General features: G+C 45.4%; 1 protein-coding gene and 1 pseudogene across 2 annotated transcripts in view; one reads left to right on the forward strand and one right to left on the reverse strand.

Annotated features, from left to right (window-relative positions):
* TACC1 (transforming acidic coiled-coil containing protein 1) overlaps nt 1-1,424 on the reverse strand; it is a 111,222-nt gene extending 109,798 nt beyond the window's left edge. For both annotated transcript variants that reach the window (XM_056116930.1, XM_056116929.1), the window contains exon 1: nt 1,352-1,424. In XM_056116930.1, the coding sequence (XP_055972905.1) occupies nt 1,352-1,407 (56 nt within the window). In that variant the 5' untranslated portion in view covers nt 1,408-1,424. The remainder of the gene's footprint in view (nt 1-1,351) is intronic.
* Nucleotides 1,425-3,118: 1,694 nt separating this feature from the next.
* LOC130026005 (histone H3.1-like) lies at nt 3,119-15,402 on the forward strand (annotated as a pseudogene).
* Nucleotides 15,403-24,372: the final 8,970 nt, after the last annotated feature.

Raw genomic sequence — 24,372 nt, forward strand, 5'->3', positions numbered from 1 at the left:
GCTTCTGAATGTGTTCTCTTGAGTAAAAATGGGCATCCCTGGGTTCTGTGTCTTGGTGGAGACCAACGACAATTATTTATAGGTAAGCTTTGCTAATTATATAAGGTATGTGCTGAGCTCTATTGGGGGGTGGGGGGAGAGAGAGAGAGAGAGAGAGAGAGAGATCTTCTACAATACCGCCCAAAGTCCCAAAGTGCTGGGAGCATGCTCAGGTTGACCCCATCAGCTCCACCTGGTTCCCTGAGCACTCACTGCTGGGAGTGGTCCCCATACAAACACGCAAGCAACCCTCAAACCTCTAAAGTCTGGCTGGAAACTCAGCACCACGTGATCCTATCACCGCACCATTGGGTGGGCTGGCGGCCAAGGCCTGAGCATTGGACTGTCAGGCTAGGTCGATCCGTATGGGGGGAACGGTCCCCAAGGCCTCCGGAGCACTGCTGGGCAGCCCCCTGGCACCGACCCAGTCAACTTTGCCAATTTCCTCCGGTCAAAGTCTGTAAGCATCTCTAATTGCGACGTCTCCCGACCTCCGGGAGAAGGAAAGGGTCAGACGCCAGAGATGAACTTTCTGTTTCCACCGTCCTGCAGCGGGGGCTGCGGCCGCGGACAGCCCGGACCCAAGTGTTTTCTCGGCTGTGCGGCCCGGGCCGAGGCGCTAGTTTCTGTGCGCTCGGAGTGGAGCTGGCTGTCTGAGGGGCTGGATTAAGGCAGAGAGGGGGTTCCCAAGCATCGCCCCCGCCCGAGACGCTCGCCCCGAGCCTGTTGGACGTCTGGTCGCGGCGGGGCTGTCCACGCGCTCTCCTCGGCAGGCGCCGGTTACCCCGCACCCCTCAGACCTTGCTCTAAACCATGTGCTCGGGAAAGCTGCCCTCACATCTTGCGTTCGGTACCGGGTGTCCCCGATTGTTTCAGTCCTAGAACAAAAGCCTGATTGCTGCTGCTCCAACACCGCCCGACATCCCAAGACCATCATCTGCCGGCCAGCAAGGGAGCAGCAAATGCCGCCCGAACGCCGGGACCCGCAGGGGCTGCGGTCAGGCTCGGACCCTTGCGAGCACCTTTCTGCAAAGACCTGTCCCGTGCATGCGCGTCTTCCAGCTCCGACAAGTGCAAAACTTTGGGGTCCTCCCGGTCAGCGCCCCGCGCGCGGCGGCGCAGGACAGCAGCGGGACTGGGAAGGGCGCGCGCCGGAGCCTGCAGAGCGCCCAGGTGCGAGCGAGAAGCCCCCCCCCCCCCCCGGGAAGCACCCCCCCCCCCCCCCCCGGGAAGCCCACCACCCGGGAAGCCCACCTCCCCGGCGGCGTGCAACCCATTCCCCCAGAAGCTCCGGGGAGGCGCTGGGACTCACGCGGTCTCTCGGGGTCTTGGGGCCCTGCCCCCGGCGGCGTCCGCGCCCCTGGCCATCTGGGAGTGGGCGCCTCCCATGGCTCTCGCGCTGCCCTACGGCTCCCGATACTCCCGGAGCCAGGGCGGGGAGGAGCACTGGGCGGGAGGAGGCAGGGGCGGGGAGGGAGGGAGGCGCGGGGGTGGGGTGGGGGCGGAGGCGCGGGGAGCGAGCCGGACGCTGTCCACTGCGGAGGGCTGGCGGGCGCGGCCCCCTGAAGTCCCGGGTGCCAGGCTAAGTGGGCGGGCACCTGCGTGTCCTAGCGGCGAGGAGTGTGACCGGGCAGACCCCGCGGGGTCCTCACCTCCTGGGTTCATCCTGGCGCGGTCCCTACTGGCTGGGTGGTTTGGGACTAGTAACTTTGTTCTTGTGGAGGCTTTTGTTTGCTTTTTGTTTCTGGAGGGGGATGGGCGCACCTGGCTGTGCTCAGGGCTGACTCCTGGTTTTGTGCTCAGGAATCACTCCTGGCGAGGCTCGAAGGACCATTCGGGGTGTGGGGGCTCGAACCCGGGCCAGCCACAGGCCAGACACAAGCCCTCCCCGCTGTACTGTCTGTTCCGCACCAAGGGTTGGGGGACAACTTTTTTCCCCCTACTTTTTTGGGGGGTGTTACTCAGCGATGGACAGGGGTTACTCCTGGCTCATGCGCTCAGAAATTACTCCTGACGGGGGCTGGGAGTGGGGGGCCATATTGAATGCTGGGGATAGAACCTGGGGTCCGCGGTGAGCAAGGCAAACTCCCTACCCACTGTGCTATCACTTCAGCCCAAGGGGGCCTATTTTTTTTGTTTGTTTGTTTTTTGCTTTTTGGGTCACACCCGGGGATGCACAGGGGTTATTCCTGGCTCATGCACTCAGGAATTATTCCTGGTGATGCTCCAGGGGGACCATATGGGATGCTGGGAATCGAACCCGGGGTCAGCTGCGTGCAAGGCAAACACCCTACCCGCTGTGCTATCATTCCAGCCCCTAGAGGACCTATTTATTTATTTATTTATTTATTTATTTGTATTCCCTAGTTAATGTATTATTATTATTATTAAACACCATGAGGTACAGTTGTAGACTTACAATTTTTTGTGTTTGGGTTTAGATTATACAATGAACAAATACCCATCCCTCCACCAATGCCCATTTCCCACCACCATGGATAATATCTCTCCCACCCCCATCCCTCCCATCCCACCCTGCCTCTGTGGCAGGGCAATCCCCTGTGTTCTCTCTCTCCTTTTGGGTGTTGTGGTCTGCAAAAGAGGCATTGAGTGGCAAACATGTTCAGTCCATAGTCTACTTTCGACATGCATCTCCCCTCCTGGGAGGATCCTCCAAACACCCTTTATTTGGTGCTCCCTTCTCTATCTGAGCTGCCCTTTCCCCTAGAATGCCTGGCTGGCCTCTAAGCTATGGAGTAATCCTCCTGGTGCTGATCTCAGCTATTCTTGGGTATTAATCTCATATTTTGTTACTTTATATTCTAGGGGACCTATTTTTGATACTCCATTCTGCTCAAGGTATATTTCCCCAATTAAGTTCAGAACCATGGTGGGGATAAGATAAAAAAAAAAAGACCTCAAAAATAAGATAACTAAGTGCTGGAGAGATGGCAGAGTGGGCAGTTGCCTTGCATGCTTCCAGCCCCAGTTCACTCTCTGGCACCACATATGGTCTCCCGAAGTCCTGCCAGGAGTGATGCCTGAGCACAGACCCAGCAGGAGTAAGCCCTGAGCTCGCATGGGTGCAGCCCCAAACAGCAGCAGCCGGGGCAAGGTGACTGAACACAAGAATGGTAGGTGAAGAAAAGCAAAAAGACAGCGACTTGCTCCCAGGGGCTTAAAAGATAGGAATCCATCAGTGTTCCATCTGTCGCCTTCTCTCCCTCACTGTCATCTTCACCTTCATTCTTGTCCCCTCTTCACCAGAATCTTCCAGTCATCCTTGCTCCTTGTGGCTTTCCGTCATCTCTCTTCCCTTCATCAAGGCCTGTCATGGGTTTGACCAGCATCGCCTTTGAGCCCTCACCAACCTCACTAGCGCTTGCATGAGAACAGTCAGTCCAACCCTGTGAAGAAACTTTCCTTCTGCTCTCTCTCCTTATGGCTTTGTTCTGCGTTTGACATGAATGTTTTGTCAAATCCTTTCCAGATTTCTCTTTGATTTCAGTAGACCTCGAAAGATGGATCACCATTCTCATTCAGATGAAATTCTTTTGAGAGAACTTTACTTTCGAAGCGTCTTTATCCTGAGTAAGTATCTATTCTGTCACCTGATTTCATATCTTCAAATGCCTCTTTCATCCTCCTCCCATCAGTGCAGATGTTTGTGCTTGGTTAGCAGATGTTGTTACTCTAAAACTTGGGGTTTGGGCAACCATTCTCAAGCTCTTCTTCCTTTTTTCTTTTTATTTGGGAGGTGCTATGGGGGCCACATCTGGCAGTGCGCAGGGGTTGCTCCTGGCGCTGCACTCGGGGATCACTCCATATGGGATGCCAGGGATTAAACCTGGGTTGACCACATGTCTCTCAACATATAATGATTTGTTCTTCCTTTGGAAGCTGGGCCAAGGCCCCATTTTTATGTGTCAGAGACCAGCTGGCTGCAACTTCCCCTACTGAAGAAAAGACCATGGCCCCATGCCAACCTCATCTTAGGGCTCCTACTTTAAAATTCTTCTTGTTCATTCTTTCCACTAAAAAACTACACTGTAGCACTGCACTGTCCTCCCATTGTTCATCGATTTGATCGAGCGGGGCCCAGTAACATCTCACAACAAATTGTGAGACTTGTTGTTACTGTTTTTGGCATATCAAATACGTCACGGGTAGCTTGCCAGGCTTTGCCATACAGGCGAAATACTCTCGGTAGCTTGCCAGGCTCTCTGAGATGAGGGGGGTGGGGCGGGGAGGAATTGAACCTGGGTCAGCTGCGTGCAAGGCAAACACCCTACCCGTTGTGCTATCACTCCAGCCCATTAGAAAACTAAATAACAAAATAAATCAATCAAAATTTTGGTTTTGGACAACACTTGGTGGTGCTCAGGGTTTACTCCTGTCTCTGTGCTCAGGAGTCACAACGGCAGGGCTGAGGGGACCATATGTGGACTGTGTAGTAAGGTGGACTGAGTGCACAGCACTTTACCCACAGCACTCTCTTTCCAGCCTGTAAGAAGTATTCTTAATGAAGATAAGAATTGTTTCATTGTTAATTTAAAAATTACAGATTAAGCAGCTTGAGACATAGTTCAGGAGTCAAGGCTTTGCCTCTTGTCAGTCTTGGCTTGAGACTCTGGCTTTGCACATGGTGGTTCTTTGAGCATCACCCGGGAGCATCACGGGTTGTGGGGGGGAGGGGGGGTTGCTACTGAGTTGAAAGGCAGAAATAACCTCTGAGCTCAGTGAAGTGTGACCCAACTCCCTATCCTCTCCCAAATTACAGAAGAAAGGTGCAGAAGTCTAGCTCAATGAGCGAGGCCCATGCCTTGTATGCTGAGTGCCTGGGTTCAACCACATGGTCTCCTGAGCACTGCTATGTGCAACCCTAGTACTGAGGTGGGGATATCCGTAAAACCACCAGGCATGCAATTATAGCCCCAATCACAGAATAAAGAGAGATGAAAATTTTGGGGTTATTTTTTGATATCCTGTAAAGGTAAAGGTAAAGGTAAAGGCCCTCCCGTTGATCGTCGATTTGCTCGAGCGGGCCCAGTAACGTCTCCATTGGAGACTTTGTTGTTACTGTGTCTGGCATATCCAATACTCTCGGTAGCTTGCCGGGCTCTCTGAGAGGGGCGGAGGAATCGAACTCGGGTCGGCCATGTTGGCCGCTTGTAAGGCGAACACCCTACCCGCTGAATTTGTCTAATATGGAGGGGAGAGAAAGAGAGAGAGAGAGAAAGAGAGAGAGAGAGAGAATGGGAGAGAGAGAGTAAGAGTGAGAGAGCATAGCGGAGGGCTGTATTCTTCATTTTGCAGTCCCTGGGTCAGCGAACTTGAGCACGTGAAGGCTGGCCAGCGCTAAAGGAGATATATAGCCTATGACTGAGTCTAAGAGCAGAAATCTAACATTAAGATTTCCATTTGCACATTATAATGCTATATGTGAGATGGTTTTCAGACATTGAAAAAATAGTAAAGGCAATTCAAGATTCTCCCACCCGTGCCCCAGATTGCAAAATATACTCTTGAATCTCAAATTCTACCATCAGGGTTCTGGGAAATATCTCACAGAGCTTGAGAACCCAGGCCCACCATGCTGAGACCCCCAGGTTCACTCCAGATACTGCATGGTCTTCAAGCACTGCTCGGGAATCTGCCCAATTCTTGGGAATCAAACAAACAAACAAACCCCACACCCCAAAAAACAGTTCTGCCAAACTTGACCAACAGAATGAATGCTTTTGTAATCTCTAGAGAGATAGGAGCTGACATTTCTGGATATCAGGCACAATGCTTGGTGGTTGACAAAACTATTGACATTTAGTCCTCCTAACAGAGGAAAGTGATAATCAGAGTAGGTAATACTGTTGAACACTTTTTAAGCATTTTAGTTCTATCAATACATCCATTTACTGTTCACAAACACCTTTTGGGTGGTTACTTCTGTTGGTGTGGTTTTGTTTGGGGTCCACACTCGGGACTGCTCAGGACTTGCTTTTGGCTCTGAGCTCAGGGATCAATCCTGGAAGCACCCTGGAGACTTTATGTGGTGCTGCGGATCAAATTCGAGCTGGTCACATGCAAGGCAAGTACCCTACCTGCTGTACCACCTCTTCTGCCCCATGGGTAGTCACCTTTTTTAGTGTCAGGGGATGGGGGGCTGTTTAGTAGTACTCGGGGAGCCTGGGGTCGTTCCCAATGATCCTCAGCCAATCAGGCCTGATGGCTCCACTCCGAGACACTGGGTGATACTCTGGGGACCACAGTGCAGGTGATCAAAGCTGGGTCCTTGTGCAGGTGAAATAGTAAGGCAAAGAATAGTTAAACATACCCAGACCACATAGCTTAAAACGACAACAAGAAGAAGGAAGTCCCAGAATCCAAACCAAGGGTAGGCTAGCTGTAGCCTTTATGCTTTACTTCTTTAAATTTTTCTCTGTGCAACCCACTAGGAGATGAAAAAACTAAGGTTTAGGGAGGTAAGTATTTTTTGTATCTAGTATTTAAACCCAGGGTTATCTTGACGGTAATGCTTATATCCATGCAAGCAATCATTCCAAATGAGTATGATTCTTCAAAATAGCCAGTTTTCGAAGCTTGAGCAGGTAGGCCTTGCATGTGGTCAACCCTGTTTTGATCCCCAACATCCCACATGGCCCCCTGAGCCTACCAGGAGTGATTCCTGAGAGCAGAGCCAGGAGTAACCCCTGAGCATCACTGGGTGTGGCCTTTCTCCTCCTGGAAAAGCCACCTTGAAAAGTCACCTGCTTATCTCAAGAGTTGTACTCTCTGTCCTCTCGGGAGGATTATTTTATTGCCATTTCATAAACCAAGAGATAAAGATTAATAATTTCAAGAACATATATTATTGTTGAAATCAGGAAACAAAATGTTTCTTTGTTGTGTTTCTGTATGCATGGACAGACAGTACTATGTATGCATGTATTATTGAAGAGTTACATGCTGTTCTTGAAATCAGGAAACAAAGTGTTTCTTTGTTGTGTTTGTGTGTGCATGCATTATTCAAGAGTTACTTATTGTTTTTGAAATCAGGTAATAAAATGTTTCTTTGTTGTGTGTGTGTGTGTGTGTGTGTGTGTGTGTGTGTGTTTCTTGGGACACATCCATTGGCCTCAGGAGGAGACTATGCCTTGGACATTCGCAAACTTAAAAAAAATTAAATTAATTTTTAATTAAATGACTATGAATTACAAAGTTACAAAGTGATTTATGACTGAGTTACAGGCTTGCAGTGTTGGAGCACTAGTCCCTTCCTTCACCAATGTCCACTGCTCTCCACCAATGCCCCAGTGTGCCCCGACCCCCGCAATTTGCTTCTATGGCAGGCACTTTTTTTTCTTTTTCCTTTTAGGTACTGTGGTTTTACAGTGATATTACTGATAGAATATCATGCTTTCCCTCTTTCCAGCACCCAGTTCTCATCCTCTCTCATTGCTGTTGTGGTCCCTTCCCTGTCCTCTCTTCCCTCCTCACACAGTGGCATTAGTTATTTCCCTACGAGGCGTCCTTATCTCTTACAAATGAGTGCTATCACTCCGTGTCTGTCCACTTTGGATTTCCACAGGAAGCACAATAACGTATTGAGTAGTTCAAGGGAGATTTCCAGTTTCATGATTTTGACTTCCAATCCATGAATGATGCATAGTACTCTATGTATGTCTTCCTTCATTTTGTTTGTTTTGCGGCTACACCCAGCAAATGCTCAGGGGTTACTCCTGGCTCTGCACTCAGAAATTATTCCTGGCAGTGCTTGGGGGGTGGGGGTGGGGTCATATGAAATGCCTGGGATCGAAGCCAGGTTTGTCGTGTGCAAGGCAAGGGCCCTAGGGGCCCACTGTACTATCTCTCTGGCCCCAATTTTTATAGTTTATAAACTATTGTTTTTATAACTTAATGGTTTATATTTTCAACAGAAATGTATTGCACATAATCTTATATACTTTTGTTTATTTTTTATGTTTGGGTTTTGTTTGCTTTTGCTTTGGGGCCACACCTGGCAATGCTCAGGGCTTCCTCCTGGCTCAAAGATCACTCCTGGTGGGGCTCAGAGGACAATATGGGATGCTGGGGATCAAACTCAGGTCAGCCTCATGGAAGCCAAATGTCTTACCCTCAATATTATCTCTCCAACCTTTTTGGGTCATGCCTGGTGATGCACAGGGGTTACTCCTGGCTCTGCACTCAGGAATTGCCCCTGGCGGTGCTCAGAGGACCATATGGGATGCCGGGAATCGAACCCCGGGTCGGCCGCGTGCAAGGCAAACTGTGGTATCACTCCAGCCCCTAACTTTGCTTTCTTTAGGGGGGTGGGAATCACAGGTCACACCTAGGAGAGTTCAGAGGCTGCTTGTGGTGGGGACTAAGAAACACTCCTAGGATTCTTCAGGACTCTGTGGTGAGGACCAGTCCCCCTCCCCCACCCAACCAGCCTCCTCCAGGCAAAGGATGTTCCTAGCCTGATACTTTAGTTTTCTCAGGGTTGGTAGTCAGTAAGTAGAAATGCATTTGAGTTTGCCACATTGTCCTATAACACTGTCACTGTCCTCCCATTGTTCATTGATTTTGCTCAAGCGGGTCCAGTAACATTGTGAGACTTGTTACTGTGTTTGGCATATCGAATACATCTCGGGGAGCTTGCCAGGCTCTGCCATGCAGGGCGAGATACTCTCGGTAGATTGCCAGGCTCTCCAAGAGGGGCGGAGGAATTGAACTCAGGTTGGCCATGTTGGCTGCGTGCAAGGCAAACGCCCTACCCGCTGTGCCATCGCTCCAGCCCTATAAACTTGACAAATTTATTTATTCTAATAGCTAGTGCTGGAGCCTCTGTGCGTGTGTGGAGGTGGAGTGGGGATGGAGAGAGGTTCCTCAGGGTTTTTACAAATAAAGTTTGTTTTGGTGGTACCGGGAGTTGAATCCAGGGCTTCACACGTACTTAAACTCTACCATGGAGTTTTATTCGGTTCCCAAATAAAGACTATTTTTTTTTTCTTACTTTATAAACGGAACAAGGGCTCGTACTTGTAACAGTCTTTTGCCCCCACGCCTGGGTGTCCCTCGCCGGGACCCCTTGGAGGGGAGCGGGTCGAGCTTTCCTCCCCGCCCCGACCGGGGCTCCGGCAGCCGAAGACCTCCAGGACCAGCCACCACCATGCCGAGACCACTCTCCGCACACATGAAGGTACTGGCAGAGGGACAAAGCCACGCGGGTTCCGGGGCCGAGACCTCCAAGCCTACTCGAATTGGAGTCGAGCATCTTCCACCCAGATCCTCCAAATTCCAGTAGGCGGGGGTCACACCCACCACCTGGCCCCCTGGCGCCGTGTAATCCCATCAGCGGCCAAGACTCAGAGACTATAAAATCCAGATCCCGGAACCGCGCGGCTGCAAATGCGGCCGCGCGACATCTTATCAGAACTTTTCTTTATGACATCTTATTATCTCATTCCTACTTTGGACAAACTTGCAGGCTATCGAATGTAGCCTGCCCACAGGGCAGAGTCTGGCAAACTCCCCGTGGCCTACCAAATATGCCAAATACCAGTAACAATGATGGGTCTCATTCTCCTAAAGAGCCGTGAATATAATCTCAGGGCTAGGATGAAAGAGACGTTACTGGGGCCTGCTTGAGGCAATCGACAATTAACAGGATGATGAAATGAAATGAAAATAAACGGAACATCTTTTTTGTTTATTTGCTTTCCTTTTAGTTTGGGGCCACACCAGGCGGTGCACAGGGTTTACTCCTAGCTATGTGCTCACAGATCAGTCCTGGCAGTCTTTGGGGACCATATATGGTGCCAGAGATTGACCCTCGTCAGCAGCATACAATGCGAGTGCCCTTCCCGCTGTACAAGCGCTCCGGCTACCCGTATCTTTGTTTTTTCCCCTTGATGTGCTGCCGTGGCTAGGGACTCCTGTAGGACAGGAAATGAAAGTAGTGGGAGGTAACATTCTTGCCTCTTTCCTGATCGTAGGTAGTAAACATGGTATTAGTGGTTAGATTTTATAGATGTCTTTAATCAAGTTGAGGAAGTTTTTAAAGTTAATAATTTGCTGAGAGTTATTTTTAATGATGAAAGACTGTTGAACTTTGAGAAATGCTTATTTTGTTTTGAAACAATCATACTGTTTTCCCCCTTATATTCTATTAGCTGATTTACATTGGTTTTAAGTTGTTAAACCAAGTTGGCGTTGTCATTATGGCATGATGCATAATTATATTTCTATATGCTATTATATTTGTTCACTAACATTTAGTTGAGATATTTGCTTTATATTCATGAGAGAATCAGTCTGTAGCTTAGGGGTTATTTGGGGAAGTGAATTATTTTTTTAAATTAAGATGTCCTCTTCTGGTTTTAGAATCACAATAATATGAACATAAAATGAACCTGCAAGGGGCCTGAGACATAGTAGAGCAGGTTTGCCTTGCAGGAGGCTGACCCAGGTTCAATCCCTGGAGTGACCCTTGAGGACAGAGCCAGGAGTAAGTGCTGAGTACAGCCAGGAAAGAAAGAATGGAAGAAAGGAAGGAATGAATGAAAGGAGGGAGGGAGGGAGAGTGAGAAGGAGGGAGGGAAGCAGGGAGGGAGGGAGGGAGGAAGGAAGGAAGGAAGGAAGGAAGGAAGGAAGGAAGGAAGGAAGGACTGGTAAGTATTTCCTCCTTAATTTTCTGAGAGTTTTGTAAGACTGGGATTATTTCTTCTTTAAATGTTTGATAGGATTCAACAGAGAATTAGTAAGGACTTTATTGGAACGTTTGGGTTTTTGTTTGGTTTTGTTTGTTTTGCCTTTTTATGTCATGCCTGGTGATGCTCAGGAGTTACTTCTGGCTCTGTGCTCGGGAATCACTCCTTGTGGGCTCCGGGGGCTATTTGCAGTGCCAGTGATCAAACCCAGCTGGCTGTGTGCAAGGCAAGTGTGTTACCCACTGTCCTAATCTTCCTAATCACTGTACTAATCTGAGGTGGCTGCCGCCTAAGAGCTTATAGGAAAGCCAGGTATGAACCAGCAGTGACGGGGCAACTGTAGTCTCATGGGAATGGGGACGGTACTGGCTTGTCCTTCTCTCTCTACCGAGGTCACAAGTTGCCCCCGAGTGGCTCTCTGGCACAGCCATAATACCAGGCGCACAGAAACCAATCTCGTAATTATCTGGCTCTTTGCAGAAATTCAAAATCGTGTGGCCACTATTGCAGCCATGTGACATTATATAATTCTCATAATTAGCTATAGAAAACAAAGTATTTCACAATGCCTTTTCAGCAATTATGATTGTTGGGAGGGAAATTCTAAACAATAATGGTGCATCTCTTGTCGAAATAATGAATGTAATCAATGTAGAGAAGAGTTAAGTGGAAATCATCTGCCTCACAGACATTGGGAGGGGTGGGAGGGGGTATATTGGGGTTCTTGGTGAAAAATGAGTACTGGTGAAGGGAGAGGTGTTTGATCATTGTATGACTGAGACTTAAGCCTGAAAGCTTAGTAACTTTTCCCACAGTGATTCAATAAATAAATATAAGAAGAAAATAAATAAATAAAATTATGAAAAAAAAGTAAAGGTGGAGCTCATGCCCAATTCAATCAGCTAATCAAGGCTGAATAAATAGCAGTATTCCTACATAAAAAAAAATAAAAAAAATAAAAGAGTTAGACCTGTCTGTATAATACTGCAATGGTGTATACTTGTGATATATTTGTCAAAATTCATAGAACGTATAATACCAAGAGCAAATTTTAATGTAAACTCTAGACTCTGTGATAATGCTCTACCACTGTAAGTTTGGCAGTTATAATAAATGTGCCATTCATGCGGGGATGTCCTTAGAGGGAAGACTGCACAGTTGGGAGATTCCCATTCCACTTAAGAATGAGCCTACAGCTGTTATAGTAATAAGTCTGTTGGGGCTGGAGCAATAGTGCAGTAGGTAGGGCTCTTTCTCTGCATGTGGCTGACCCAAGTTTGATACGTTTGATACCCAGCACCCTGTATGATCTTCAAGCCCACCAGGAGTGATCCCTGAGCAAAGAGCCAGGAGTAAGCCTTGAGTACAGCTGGGTGTGGACCAAGGTAAATAAATAAATAACATATACTTGAAATATAAAAGCATGCTTATATATAAACACATAAAAACAAAATAGAAAATTTCTATCATGTAAATAGCATGCACAAGAAGGCCAGAGTGGCTATATCAGAATGAAATAAATTTCCAAGATTAATTTATTATACTGGTAAAAAGATTGGTCCTCAAACATTGTATGATTGAAATTAAAGCATGAATAACTCTGTAACTGTGTTGCACAGTGATTCAGTTAAAAATAGAAATACAAAAAAATAAATTAAAAAATATATCAACAACAAAACAGAAGGGCTCTTTATTTTTTTTTTTTTATGTAGGAGTACTGCTATTTATTCAGCCACTGATTAGCTGATTGAATTGGGCATGAACTCCACCTTACTTTTTTTTTCATTTTTTATAATTTTCTTTATGGAATCACCATGAGAGCAGTTACAAAGCTTTTGGGTCTAAGTCTCAGTCATACAATGAAACACCCGTACCTTCACCAGTGCCCATTCTCCACCCCCAACAACCCCAGTATACCCCCGTCTCACACCCTACCCCTACCTGTGGGGCAGATGATTTCCACATTACTCTCTCTCTACTTTGATCACATTCAATATTTTGACACCAGACCCACCATTATTATCTGGGATTTTACCCCAACACTTGGATCTGCTGAAAAGGCAACAGTAGACAATTTGTTTTCTATTGCTGGTTAAGAATAACATATGATGTCGCGTGGCTGCAGTTGGGCCATGTGATTTTGAAATTCTGAAATTTTAACAATTAAATATGGAGGGATTTCTGCCAAAACCTGCTGGGTTCCAAGATTAGTTCCTGAGTCTCTGGGATTATGGCCATTAAGCAGCTTGATCAGGAGCTAGAAAGGCCCTTCATGGACGGCTGCTCCGGGTCTTGTTGGGAGGGGGAGGAAAAGGCCGGCTCCACCCCCATCCCGTGAGGCCCCATGTGTCTCGTCACTGAGGGCCCAAATCTGACTGTCCAGTGGCCTCCGGAGGATGGTGGCCACCGAATCACCTAGGGGGAGCAGGCAGAGGAACAACACCCTTTCCCCCCTGGGGTGGCCCGGCGACAGTAATCTACTGCGGGGTCCGGACGCATTTCTGCCAAAAGCTGCTGGATTGTGAGATTTGTTTCTGAGTCTTTGGGATCATGGCTGTTAAGCAGCTTGATCAGGAGCCATAGAGGCCATTCATGGGTGGCGACATGGGGTCTCGTTGGGGTGGGGAGGAAAGAGCCAGCTCCACCCCCATCCTGTGAGCCCATGTGTGTTCTCATCAATGCAAGACCAAGCCTGACTGTCCAGTGGCCCCTGGAGGATGGCGGCCACTGGGCTGCCAGGGGGAACAGACCAAGGCACGAAACCTATTCCCACCTGGGTTGGCCCCGCACTAACCCCACCCACAACATCCTCTGCGGAGGAGAGGCTCTGCTCTGGGATGGAACCTCCTCCAGCTGCCAGCTACCAAGTCTCCAAGCTCCTGGGGTGTGCACCCGAAAACACGACACCTCCACATTTCACAGTACTGACATCGCACTAGGATTGTAGCAATTTTGATGAGAGAGTTTCACAGAAGCTCACCAAGTTCAATGCATGAAAACAGTAGCACAGAAGCAACAACCAGTGCAGCAAATGCTCAGACAATGGCATTAGTTACACCACTGTGAGCACTAACAATGATCACAAATCGATGGCTATTGATCTAATTTTTATAACTCCACTTGCTATTTTGTTGTAGCTATCAATATGAAATAAAGTTGCTCGTGCCTGCTAAGGAGCAGGCATGGAGGGTGGGAGGGAAACTGGGACACTGGTGGAGGGAAGGTCTTGGTGGTGGGATTAGTGTTGGGACATCGAATGACTGAACCAGCTATATTATGAGCAACTTTGTGAATCACGGTGTTTAAATAAGGATATGTGCACGCCCATTGGAAGAACATACAAGACTTCGTTCTCTGCCTATTTATCCTTCCTTATCCCCTGGCTATAAAGTGTTATTTTTACATTTTCCATAGTTCTGCCTTTTCCAGAATATTCTATAGTTGAAATCCTACAGTGTGCAACCTTTTCAGATAGATTTGTTGGGTTGCTTTTCAGACAGATTTGTTGAAAATATTTTCAGATAGATTGTAATAACATACATTTAGAATTCTTGCCTATCATTTTATTTATTGCTTCCTTTTTGGCTTTTGGGTCACACCTGACAGTGCTGAGGGTTTATTTCTGGATCTGTTTCAAGGATCACTCCTCGCAGAGGCCCTGGGGACCATTATGGGGTGCTGAGGATAGAACCCAGGTCAACTGTGAGCAAGACACATGCCCTACCCTCTGTACTATTACTCTAGCCCCTTGCCTGTCATTTTATGCCTTGATATTTTATTTATTAACCCTGCATATAATATAAACTTATACTTGGGACTTGGCACAGGTATTCGACCTGGCACAGACCCTATACAATGGGATCTTGCTTTGCCAGCTATTCAGCGACCTCCGGGCACACTCCATCCACCTCAAGAAGATCAACCTGAGGCCACAGATGCCCCAGGCACTGCCCAGAGACACAGGCAGGTGCGTGTTGTCAGTGTACAAATTATTACAGCAGGCTGGTCACCAGGAGCTTACATTTCCTAGACTGGGAACACCTGCAGGGATGATTAGAGCTCACCCCCTAAAGCCTCCATCTCCTTTCCCCACCAGATCCTGGCAAACTACTGAGGGTATCCAGCCCGCATGGCAGAGCCTGGCAAGCCACCCATGACACACCAAATATGCCAACAACAGTAGCTAAAATGGGCCTCATTTCCTTACCCCTGAAGGAGTCTCCAGCTGAGTTGGGAAGAACAAGAAGGCTCGTACTAAGCAGACGGTGCGCAAGTCAATGGGCGGGAAGGTGCCCCGCAAACAACTGGCCACCAATGCGACCCGCAAGAGCACACCAGCCATGGGTGGCGTGAAGAAGCCACGCCACTACTGGCTGACACTGTAGCGCTATGTGAGATCCGCGGCTACCAGAAGTCCACCAAGCTGCTTATCTGCAAGCTGCTGTTGCAGCAGCTGGTGAACGAGATTGCACAGGACTTCAAGACCGACCTGCACTCCCAGAGGTTGGCCATCATGGTGCTGCAGGAGGCGTGCGAGGCCTACCTGGTGGGGCTCTTCGAGGACACCAACCTCTGCACATTCCCCACCAAGCACATCACCATTATGTCCAAGGACGTCCAGCTGGCATGCCGCATCCGTGGAGAGAGAGCATAAAGTCTATGATGCTAAAATCTCAGGGCTGGGACAAATGGAGACGCTACTGGTGCCTGCTCGAGTAAATATCGATGATTAATGGGATGACAGTCACAGTGACAATATATACTTATCCATTCACTCCTAAATGACATGTTGGTTACTTCAAAAGTTTGGAAATTATGAATAAAGCTGCTACGAATTCCATGTGCAACATTTCTGTTCATCATTCCCACCTTTTCTGTGTATATAAGAATGCAATTGCTGGGTTATAGGAAAAAGTGGGTTTTTTTGTTTTTGTTTTTTTGATGTTTAGGTCACACCCGGCGATGCTCAGGGGTTACTCCTGGCTCATGCACTCAGGAATCACTCCTGGCAGTGCTCGGGGGACTGTATGGGATGCTGGGAATCAAACCTGTGTTGGCCATGTTGGCTGCGTGCAAGGCAAACACCCTACCCACTGTGCTATCGCTCCAGCCCCGAAAAAAAAGTGTTTTTAATTTTGTAAGAAACACCAAACTGTCTTCCAAAGAGACTGTACCATTTGGATTCCTACCAGCAATAAATGAATTCTTGTTTCTCCACATTCTCCCAATATTTGGTTACAGGTTTTTGCCATTCAAACATGTGTATTGTCACTTATTATTTTAATTTACATGCAATATGGATCATTTTCTTCATATGTTTATTTTCCATCTATATGTATGTTCTTTGGTGAAGTATATTTGGCTTTTCAACACATAAAAATCACCAATCTTGGGGCTGGAGCGATAGCACAGCGGGTAGGGCGTTTGCCTTGCACATGGCCAGCCCAAGTTCGATTCCCAGCATCCCATAAGTTCCCCAGAGCACCACCAGAAGTAATTTTTGAGTGCATGAGCCAGGAGTAAACCCTGTGCATTGCCGAATGTGACCGAAAAAAGAAAAAAAAATCATCAATCTCAATCTTTTAAAAATATTTTTTGGCTTTTTGGGTCACACCCGGTGATGCTCAGGAATTACTCCTGGCAGTGCTTGGGGGACCATATGGGATACCGGGGATCAAACCCTGGGCCGGCCATGTGCAAGGCAAACGCCCTCCCCACTGTACTATCACTCCGTCCCTTACCAATCCCAGTCTTTTAACTGAAATGCTTATGCCATTAACACTTTAACTATTGTTATGGTTGTGTATTGGGTCTATCATTTATACCTTTTGCTTTCTATTTGTCTCTAAAATTTATTTACCCATTTCTTGCTCTTCTGATTACTTTATATTTTGAAAAGTTATTCTTAGTTTCATTGATTTTTTTTAAGTTGTGGAGTTTGCGTATTATATTTTATCAGTTGATCTATAAATTACAAAATACATCCTTAGGCGTCAGAGAGATAGCACAGCAGGTAAAGTGCTTGTCTTTCATAACACAACATAGGTTTGATCCCCAGTACCTTATAACATCCCCTGAACTCCGTCAGGAATGACTTCTGAGTGCGGAGCCAGGAGTAAGGCCTGAGCACCAGCAGATGTGGCCCCAAAACCAACCAACCAAATAGAACCAAAATACAATCTTGAACTTTGATAGCCAATTTACAGTTTGTAGTATACTTAATGTAAATTCTGGAACTAAAGAGTACAATTTTGGGGGGAAGATCACCAGATTAATTTGATAGTTAAAAGAACATGTAACTGAAAAAGTAAGTAAACTTTCAGATAATTTTACCAAAATTACTTAACATGAATAACAGAGGAAAGAACAAAAGAAATTTTAGGGACTTGTTAGATTATATCAATCAAACCCACAGCTAGTTGGAATCTCAGAAGGGAAGACTGTGAAAAATAATTGAAGAATAACAAATAATTTCCAAATGTAATAGCAGGAAAAAATATGCAGGTACAATAAAATAAAATAAACAGCAGAAGTCTACACCAACGTATATGTCAGTCGAAATGTACAAATCTTAAAAGCAAAAAGAGAGTAACAACCTTCCCCCTTGGAAATTCTTTTCAATCTTCTTTTGTTTTAATTTCAATTTTTCTATTTAGGCTTTCCATTTCTCTGCTGAAGAGGAAACAAAAAGAAAGAAAGTACCACAAAAATAAAAGGCAATCCAGGCACTGGGAGAAAACATTTATATCTTTGGGGCAGGAGAGATATTGCAGGGGTCAGGACTCTGCCTCACATGCAGCTCACCCTGATTTGACCTCTGGCATTGTCTGTGGCTCCCAGTGCCACCCAGGAGCACAGAACCCCTTAGACCTGCTAGGTGTAGCCCCAAACTTCCAAAAATATACATATGTTTGTATGTTCATGCAAAAGTACGTATGGTAGGTTCAGCGAAGCTAATACACATAGAGAGGTGTAATGCTATCTCCTGAAGTTTATATAGCATTAAAAGCCAGTGATAATTTAATAAGAAAGTTTCAGAGTAAATGTAAAATGTTTATTTTGGGATATTTATAAAAATTTTTTGTTTTTCTGAGCTTATTCCTGTTTGCCCCCAATGCTGTGCTGGTCTTCTTCCTCTCCCAGATCAGTTAGTCTGCCAGTATTCGAACCCGGGACTTGGCTTTTTCCACTCACGCACTCCAGGTGTCCTCTAAGAGTGTCCCCTGGAACTCTCACCATCCCTGAGCCTCTTCTTGTTCGCCCCCAGCTCTGTGCCAGTCTTCTTCCTCCCCCAGGTTGTACCACCCCCAGATACCCATAGGGGGCGTGGCCTATTCAGAACTGGGCGTAGCTGCTGCAGAAGTGGGCGTGGCCTAATGTCGTGTGGACCAACGCTTGCTCAGCCACAGGTAATCTACTAATACCCAACAATCTCAAGTAACATCTCAGTCTCCATACTTCCACACCAACATGAAGAAACAACGCAAATCCCCATGGGGATGACGATGGGGATGACGATGAAGAGCCTAGAAGCCTCAGTAGGTGCTACTCACCTAAGGGACCTCTCTGAGAAAGAATTCAGATATGAAGTCATGAAGATGTTCAATCAACTCAATGAAAGAGTCAGACAGATATCCAGCAAATTGAAGGAGAACATGAAAGAAACAATGGATCGGACAATTGAGAAAATCCAGGAAGAAATGAGAGAAGAAATTGGAAAGCTACGCACAGAAATGCCACGAATTAAAGATACCATAGATGAAATAAAAAACTCAGTCTGTGCCCTCAACAGTAGAATGGCCACAGCTGAAGACAGAATCAGTGAGCTGGAAGATCAGCTGCATCAAGCCAACAGGCAACAACAAACAATGGCAAGAGACCTCAAAATAGCTCTAGAGAGAATCAGAGTCCTAGGAGATGATTCCAACAGGAACAACATTAGAATCATTGGAGTACCAGAAGCTCAGGGAAACAATCCCAATGAAAAAGCCATGGTTAAACAAATCATTGCTGAAAAATTCCCAGAGCTGAATAATGCAGCCATTTAGATTCAAGGAGCCAGAAGGGTGCCAGCTAAAAGAGGCCCTAACAAAAACATTCCAAGACATATTATAGTTAGAATGATGGATGCCGTGGGTAGAGACACAATACTGCAAGCAGCAAGGTCAAAGAAGGAAGTCCCATACAAAGGAGCACCCCTTAGATTCACAGCAGACCTATCAGAGGAAACCCTCCAAGCCTGAAGGCAATGGCGGAATATAGTGAAAAAACTCACTGAAACGAACACTTCACCAAGAATACTCTATTTGGCTAAACTCTCACTCAAACTCAAAGGAACGGTACACTATTTTCTGGATAAACAATATTTCAGGAACTTCATAGACTCAAAACCAAACCTAAAAGAAGGGCTAAAGGGGCTACTATAAGACAAGACAAACCCTACAAGCACAACAAACCCTTACAGAAAGATGACACAAAACCCCACAACAATAATCTCCCTCAATGTCAATGGTCTAAATTCACCAATTAAGAGACACAGAGTGACAAAATGGATTCAGAGACAGAACCCAACATTCTGCTGCCTACAAGAAACTCATCTGAACAGTTGGAGCAAACACATACTCAAAGTTAAAGGATGGAAAACAGTCCTGCAAGCAAACAGCTCCCTCAAAAAAGCTGGCGTGGCCACGCTAGTATCAGACAACATAAATTTCAGGTTGAAAAAGATTAGAAGGGACATTTTCTATTCATCAAGGGATATGTACAACAGGAAGAAATCACACTCTTAAATGTATATGCATCTAATGAGGGAACAGCTAAATATTTAAAACAACTGCTAACAGATTTTAAGGAGGGCATTGCTAGCAACACCATGTAGCCGGAGATTTCAACATTGCCTTATCACCTCTGGATAGATCAACAAGAACAAAACTCAGCGAGGAAACATTGGCTTTGAAGAAAAATAGAAGAGAAAGGGATCATAGAGGGCTTTATACCCCTCAAAAAAGAATACACATTCTTCTCTAGTGCACACAGTAAATTTTCCAAAATAGACATGTACTAGGCCACAAAACATACCTCAGTAGAATCAGGAATATAGAAATAGTATCAAGAAGGAGCGATAGCACAGCAGTAGAGCATTTGCCTTGCATGCAGTCGACAAGGCCAACCCAGGTTCGATTCTTCTGCCCCTCTCGGAGAGCCCGGCAAGCTGCCGAGATTATCTCACCCTCACGTGATGTATTAGATATGCCATGACGTATTCAATATGCCAAACACTGTAACAACAAGTCTCACAATGGAGACATTACTGGGCCCGCTTGAGCAAATCGATGAACAACGGGAGGACAGTGCTACCTCTAATCTTTTCAGATCACAATGCACTGAGAATAGAAGTGAATCACACACAGACATGGAGAACCAAATCAAACACCTGGAAATTAAACAACTCAATGTTGAACAATGACTGTGTCAGGATGGAAGTCAAGGACAAAATCAAAAGATACCTGGAAACAAATGAGAATGAAGACACAAGATACCAGAACCTATGGGATGCAGCTAAAGCCGTGTTAAGGGGAAAATTTACAGCTCTGCAAGCAATTCTCAGGAAGGCAGAAAGGGCCCACATAAACAACTTGACTTCACAGCTCAAGACCTTAGAAAAGGATCAACAGAAGGAGCCCAAATCAGGCAGAAGGAAAAAGGTCATAAAACTTAGAGCAGAAATCAACAACATAGAAACCAAAAAAACAATCTGAAAGATCAATGAAACCAAGAGCTGGTTCTTTGATAAAGCAAACAAGATAGATAAATGATTAGCAAGACTCACAAAGAAAGAGAGAAAGGGAACCCTAATAAACCGAATCAGAAATGAGAAGGGGGACATCACAACAGAAACCAAAGAAATTCAAAAGATCATTAGACTACTTCGAAAGTCTCTATGCCACAAAATAAGAGAACCTAGAAGAAATGGATAAATTCTTGGATTCATATAATCTCCCAAGGCTGAATCAGGAAGATCTAGAGTACCTGAATAGTTCTGTTAACATCAAGGAAATTGAAACTGTAATCAAAAGTCTTCTCAAAACAAAAGCCCAGGTCCAGATAGATTTCACTAGTAAACTTTTCCAAACATTTAAAGAGGACCTATTGCCAGTTCTTCTCAAGCTATACCAGGAAATTGAAGAAAAAGAAACTCTCCAAAACCATTTCTATGAAGCCCATATCTCTCCAATACCAAGAGGAAACAAATACACAAGAAAAGAAAACTACAGGCCGATATCCCTGATGAACACGGACGTGAAGATTCTCAACAAAATACCAGCAAATAGAATTCAACAACTCATCAAAAAGATCATACACCATGACCAAGTGGGATTTATCACGGGGATGCAAGGATGGTTTAACACTCAGAAATCAATAAACATAATCCATCATATCAACAAAAGAAAAGATAAAAAACATATGATCGTATCAATAGATGCAGATAAAGCATTTGACAAGATCCAGCACCCGTTTATGATGAAAACGGGTATAGAAAATGGTACACCTTTGCCAAAATGGGTATAGAAGGGACTTTCCTCAATATAGTTAAAGCCATCTACCAGAAGCCTATGGCAAGCATCATCCTTAATGGGGAAAAACGGAAAGCCTTCCCTCTAAGATCAGGGACAAGACAAGGATGCCCACTGTCTCCATTACTTTTCAATATAGTACTGAAAGTACTTGCAATAGTGTTTAGTCAAGAAAAAGATTTTAAGGGCATTCAGGTAGGAAAGAAAGAAATCAAGCTCTCACTATTCGCAGATGATATGATACTATACTTAGAGAACCCTAAGACCTTTACCAAGAAACTCCTAGAAACAATAGACTTGTATAGTAAAGTTGCAGGCTATAAAATCAATACCCAAAAGTCCATGACTTTCCTATATGCAAATAATGAGAGAGAAGAAAGTGACATAAAAAAATCAATCCCCTTCACAATTGTGCCCCAGAAAATCAACCACTCAGGAATCAGCTTAACTAAGGAAATAAAAGACCTGTACAAAGAAAACTACAAAAGGCTGCTTCAGGAAATAAAAGAGCACATGAGAAAATGGAAACATATCCCCTGTTCATGAATCGGGAGAATTAACATTGTCAAAATGGCAATACTTCCCAAAGCATTGTACAAATTCAATGTGATCCCTATAATGATATTCATGACATTCTTCAAAGAAATGGAGCAAGCACTCCTGAAATTCATATGGAACAATAAGCACCCACGAATAGCTAAAGCAATTCTTGGGAAAAAGAAAATGGGAGGAATCAAACTCCCTAACTCCAAACTCTACTACAAATCAGTAATAATCAAAACAGCATGGTACTGGAACAAAGGCAGAACTGCAGACCAATGGAACAGGGTCGAATATACTGACATCTCCCCCCCTAAGCATATGATCATCTAATCTTTGATAAGGGAGCAAGAAATGTGAAGTGGAGCAAGGAAAGCCTCTTTAACAAATTGTGCTGGCAAAACTGGACAGACACATGCAAAAAATGAGCTCAGATCTCTACCTAACACCATATACAAAAGTCAGATCAAAATGGATTAAAAACCTCAACATCAGACCAGAATCATAAGGTATATTGAAGACAAGGTTGGCAAAACCCTCCACGACATTGAAGCTAAAGATATCTTCAAAGATGACACGCCACTGGCCGAGCAAGTGAAAACAGAAATAGACAAATGAGATTATCTTAAACTAAGAAGCTTCTGCACCTCCAAAGAAACAGTGACCAAAATACAAAGACAGTCTACAGAATGGTAAAGGATATTCGTCCAATACCCATCCGACAAGGGGTTGATATCAAGGATATACAAAGTACTGGTTGAACTCCACAAGAAGAAAACATCCAACCCCATCAAAAAATGGGGAGATGAAATCAATAGAAACTTTCACAAAGAAGAAATCCTAATGGCTAGAAGGCACATGAGAAAATGCTCCACATCATTAATCATCAGGGAGATGCAGATTAAAACCACAATGGGATATCATTTCACACCACAGAGACTGGCCCATATCCACAAGAACAAAAACAACTGGTGCTGGCGTGGATGTGGCGAGAAAGGGACCCTCCTTCACTGCTGGTGGGAATGTCGACTGGTTCAGCCCTTTTGGAAAACAGTATGGATGATTCTCAAAAAATTAGAAATTGAGCTCCCATTTGACCACCCAGCAATACCACTCCTGGGAATATATCCCAGAGAGGCAAAAAAGTATAGTCAAAGTGACACCTGCACTTGTTTGTTCATTGCAGCACTCTTTACAATGAACCAGAATCTGGAAAAAACCTGAGTGCCCGAGAACAGATGACTGGTTAAAGAAACTTTGGTACATTTACACAATGGAGTACTATGTAGCTGTTAAAAAGGATGAAGTCATGAAATTTACATACAAGTGGTACTACAACGAAAGTATCATGCTAAGCGAAATGACTCAGAAAGAAAGGGATAGACATAGAAAGATTGCATTCATCTGGGGAACATAAAGTAACAAAATAGGAGACTAACACCCAAGAGTGGCTGAGATTAGTACCAGGAATTTTGCTCCATGACTTGGAGGCCAGCCACACATGCTAGGGAAAAAGGGAGCTCAGATAGAGAAGGGAGCATCAAATAAAAGGTGTTGGGAGGATCCTCCCAGGATGAGAGGAGCATGCTGAAAGTAGACTATTGACCGAACATGATTGCCACTCATTGCAAACCACAGCACCCAAAAGGAGAGAGAACAAAAGGGAATGCCCTGACACAGAGGCGCGGTGGGATGGGGGGGATAGGGTGGGAGGGATACTGGGATCCTTGGTGATGGAGAATGTGCACTGGTGAAGGGATGAGTACTTGATCATTGTATAACTGAAACCCAAGTACAAAAATTTGTAAGTCTACAACTGTACTTCAAGGTGTTTTACTAATAAAAATTAAAAAAAAAAGATTTTAGCTTTGCCATGGGTCAGTTATCAAAAGTAAATGCTCTTGTGCTTAAAAAAAAAATCTTTTGTATTGTTTTTTGGGCCATCCAAGTTTGCAAAGGCTATTCCTGGATCAGAAACCAGAGCCAGAGATGGAACATAGGCCTTCAGCGTAGAAAGCAGGGCCTCTAGTTCATCGCTGGCTCTATAAAATGTGCTTAAACTATATATAAAAAGAAAACTTTTTATGAACCTATGCCTTTTAAATTATAACATCTTATTGATGTTCAGGGTAGATCTGCCCTGCTTTTCTTTTAAGAATATATCCCATTTTCTAGGTTAATTTGTTACTGTCACTGTCACTGTCCTCCCGTTGTTCATCGATTTGCTCGAGTGGGCCCAGTAACGTCTCCATTGTGAGACTTATTGTTACTATTTTTCGCATATTGAATATGTCACCAGGCTCTGCCGTGCGGGCGGGATACCCTCGGTAGCTTGCCGGGCTCTCCGAAAAGGGCGGAGGTATCGAACCCAGGTCGGCCGTGTGCAAGGCAAACACCCTCACCGCTGTGCTGTCGCTCCAGCCCACAGTGAATTTAGGTAGCTCATGAAAAAACTGTCAAGTTCAATTTCCAGGAAGCATATTAAGGGGACACAGGGAGGAACTGTGGTC

Source organism: Sorex fumeus, unplaced genomic scaffold (genome assembly GCF_029834395.1).
Source record: "Sorex fumeus unplaced genomic scaffold, SorFum_2.1 ptg000033l, whole genome shotgun sequence".
In the NCBI taxonomy this organism is placed as follows: Eukaryota; Metazoa; Chordata; class Mammalia; order Eulipotyphla; family Soricidae; genus Sorex; species Sorex fumeus.